General features: G+C 61.6%; 1 protein-coding gene across 1 annotated transcript in view; it reads right to left on the bottom strand.

Annotated features, from left to right (window-relative positions):
• Positions 1 to 1,653, bottom strand: part of PDIA5 (protein disulfide isomerase family A member 5) — a gene marked incomplete at its 5' end in the record, with an annotated part of 37,425 nt that extends 35,772 nt beyond the window's left edge. Inside the window, one exon of the mRNA XM_018574205.1 lies at positions 1,512 to 1,653. Coding sequence (XP_018429707.1) covers positions 1,512 to 1,653 — 142 coding nt within the window. The remainder of the gene's footprint in view (positions 1 to 1,511) is intronic.
• Between the last annotated feature and the right edge of the window lie 470 nt (positions 1,654 to 2,123).

Below are 2,123 nucleotides of genomic sequence, written 5' to 3'. Positions count from 1 at the left end.
TTCCAGCCAGCGTTATTTTCCTGTATCAGTTGATTCCGAGTTTAGTTGGAAAATTCGTCCAATCAGAAGCTAAGAATTTATTCCAAACATTGTGTCTGTGATCCCCTGCAACCACTGCGCCGGAGGGATCATTCCGATACATTGTAACAGACCAACAAACCCATAAAATGTATCCAAACCTGAGGACATAAGAGTAACATTACAGCTTCCTGTCCTTAGAAGTAGTGGCCCCCCACGTGCGGGCCCACGCCTGACACACAACCCCCCCACGTGCGGGTCCACGCCTGACACACAACCCCCCCACGTGCGGGTCCACGCCTGACACACAACCCCCCCACGTGCGGGTCCACTGCGGGCCCAGGCCTGACACACAACCGCCCCCACGTGCGGGCCCAGGCCTGACACACAACCGCCCCCACGTGCGGGCCCAGGCCTGACACACAACCGCCCCCACGTGCGGGCCCAGGCCTGACACACAACCGCCCCCACGTGCGGGCCCAGGCCTGACACACAACCGCCCCCACGTGCGGGCCCAGGCCTGACACACAACCGCCCCCACGTGCGGGCCCAGGCCTGACACACAACCGCCCCCACGTGCGGGCCCAGGCCTGACACACAACCGCCCCCACGTGCGGGCCCAGGCCTGACACACAACCGCCCCCACGTGCGGGCCCAGGCCTGACACACAACCGCCCCCACGTGCGGGCCCAGGCCTGACACACAACCGCCCCCACGTGCGGGCCCAGGCCTGACACACAACCGCCCCCACGTGCGGGCCCAGGCCTGACACACAACCGCCCCCACGTGCGGGCCCAGGCCTGACACACAACCGCCCCCACGTGCGGGCCCAGGCCTGACACACAACCGCCCCCACGTGCGGGCCCAGGCCTGACACACAACCGCCCCCACGTGCGGGCCCAGGCCTGACACACAACCGCCCCCACGTGCGGGCCCAGGCCTGACACACAACCGCCCCCACGTGCGGGCCCAGGCCTGACACACAACCGCCCCCACGTGCGGGCCCAGGCCTGACACACAACCGCCCCCACGTGCGGGCCCAGGCCTGACACACAACCGCCCCCACGTGCGGGCCCAGGCCTGACACAACCCCCCCCCACGTGCCCCGCGGAGCGCTGCGTTCCCGGAGAGCTCAGCAGGGAATAGTGAGCGCGGCGATCCAGAAGAAGGAAGGAAAGTGAAGGGACAGAAGGCGAGATCGGGGACAATCGCAGCTCATTAGACGTTTCCTTCCTTCTCCTCAGACAGCACAATAGTCGGATTCCGCGGCGTGACGCCGACAGGGCGCCGTATGATGTACAAGGTGCCGGCTCCATGTACTCAGATAAATACGCCAAAAGGTAACCGGATTAACCCCGCGTACAGTACAGAGTGCGTGGAAGCGTCCCCCAGCCACGCAAGAGGAGGCACAGAAAGGGTTAAACGGAAAATTTCAGTACCAGGAAAGCAAAGCCAACAACGCAGTGCAAAGGGTCGGGGGGGGGGTCACTTACACGGGGCGTAGAACATCATGAGCAGCGGGCGGTCCTCTCTCTTCAGTAACTTCCGGAAATCCTGCAAAGACAACGCAACATTCACCGAGAGCCAACACAACGCATTGTACAATGCAGGCGACTGTGTGTGTGGGGGGCGGAGCTGCAACGGTATCAGAGAGGGGGGCGGAGCTAGAACCCGGGAACACAGTGATACACCTGCCCAAGGATTGAGAGTTCCGCCTTGTGACCCAGGCACCCCTTCCAGGCAGCGCAGCTGGGTCCTGGAATACAGTTAAGCAATACAGACTGCTCCAGGCTGCGATTGGACGACGAAGGAGCAGGGGGCACACCCAGAAGGTCATTCCTTGTCCTTCCCCCTCCTGTAGGCATGTTTGCATTGTTAGACTGACATCCCTGTGCAAAGCAGTAGAGCCTCCCAGTGCCAGTGCTGCTGTGCAGAGGATTGCCAGTAGCAGATATCGATACATTGTACAATCCGTGTTCTTCTCTGCCCGGTGCTCATGTGACGTGAAAGGGAACAATGTAACAAATATAAAAAAATAGAGGTTCTCCCAATCTGGCTGCACAAGTGGAAACACCCTTTAAGTCTGACCTTAGAGGGAGGTGCCG

Source organism: Nanorana parkeri, unplaced genomic scaffold (genome assembly GCF_000935625.1).
Source record: "Nanorana parkeri isolate BGI_ZX_2015 unplaced genomic scaffold, ASM93562v1 scaffold2811, whole genome shotgun sequence".
Lineage (NCBI taxonomy): Eukaryota > Metazoa > Chordata > Amphibia > Anura > Dicroglossidae > Nanorana > Nanorana parkeri.
This window is presented reverse-complemented; position numbering and strand designations above follow the sequence as displayed.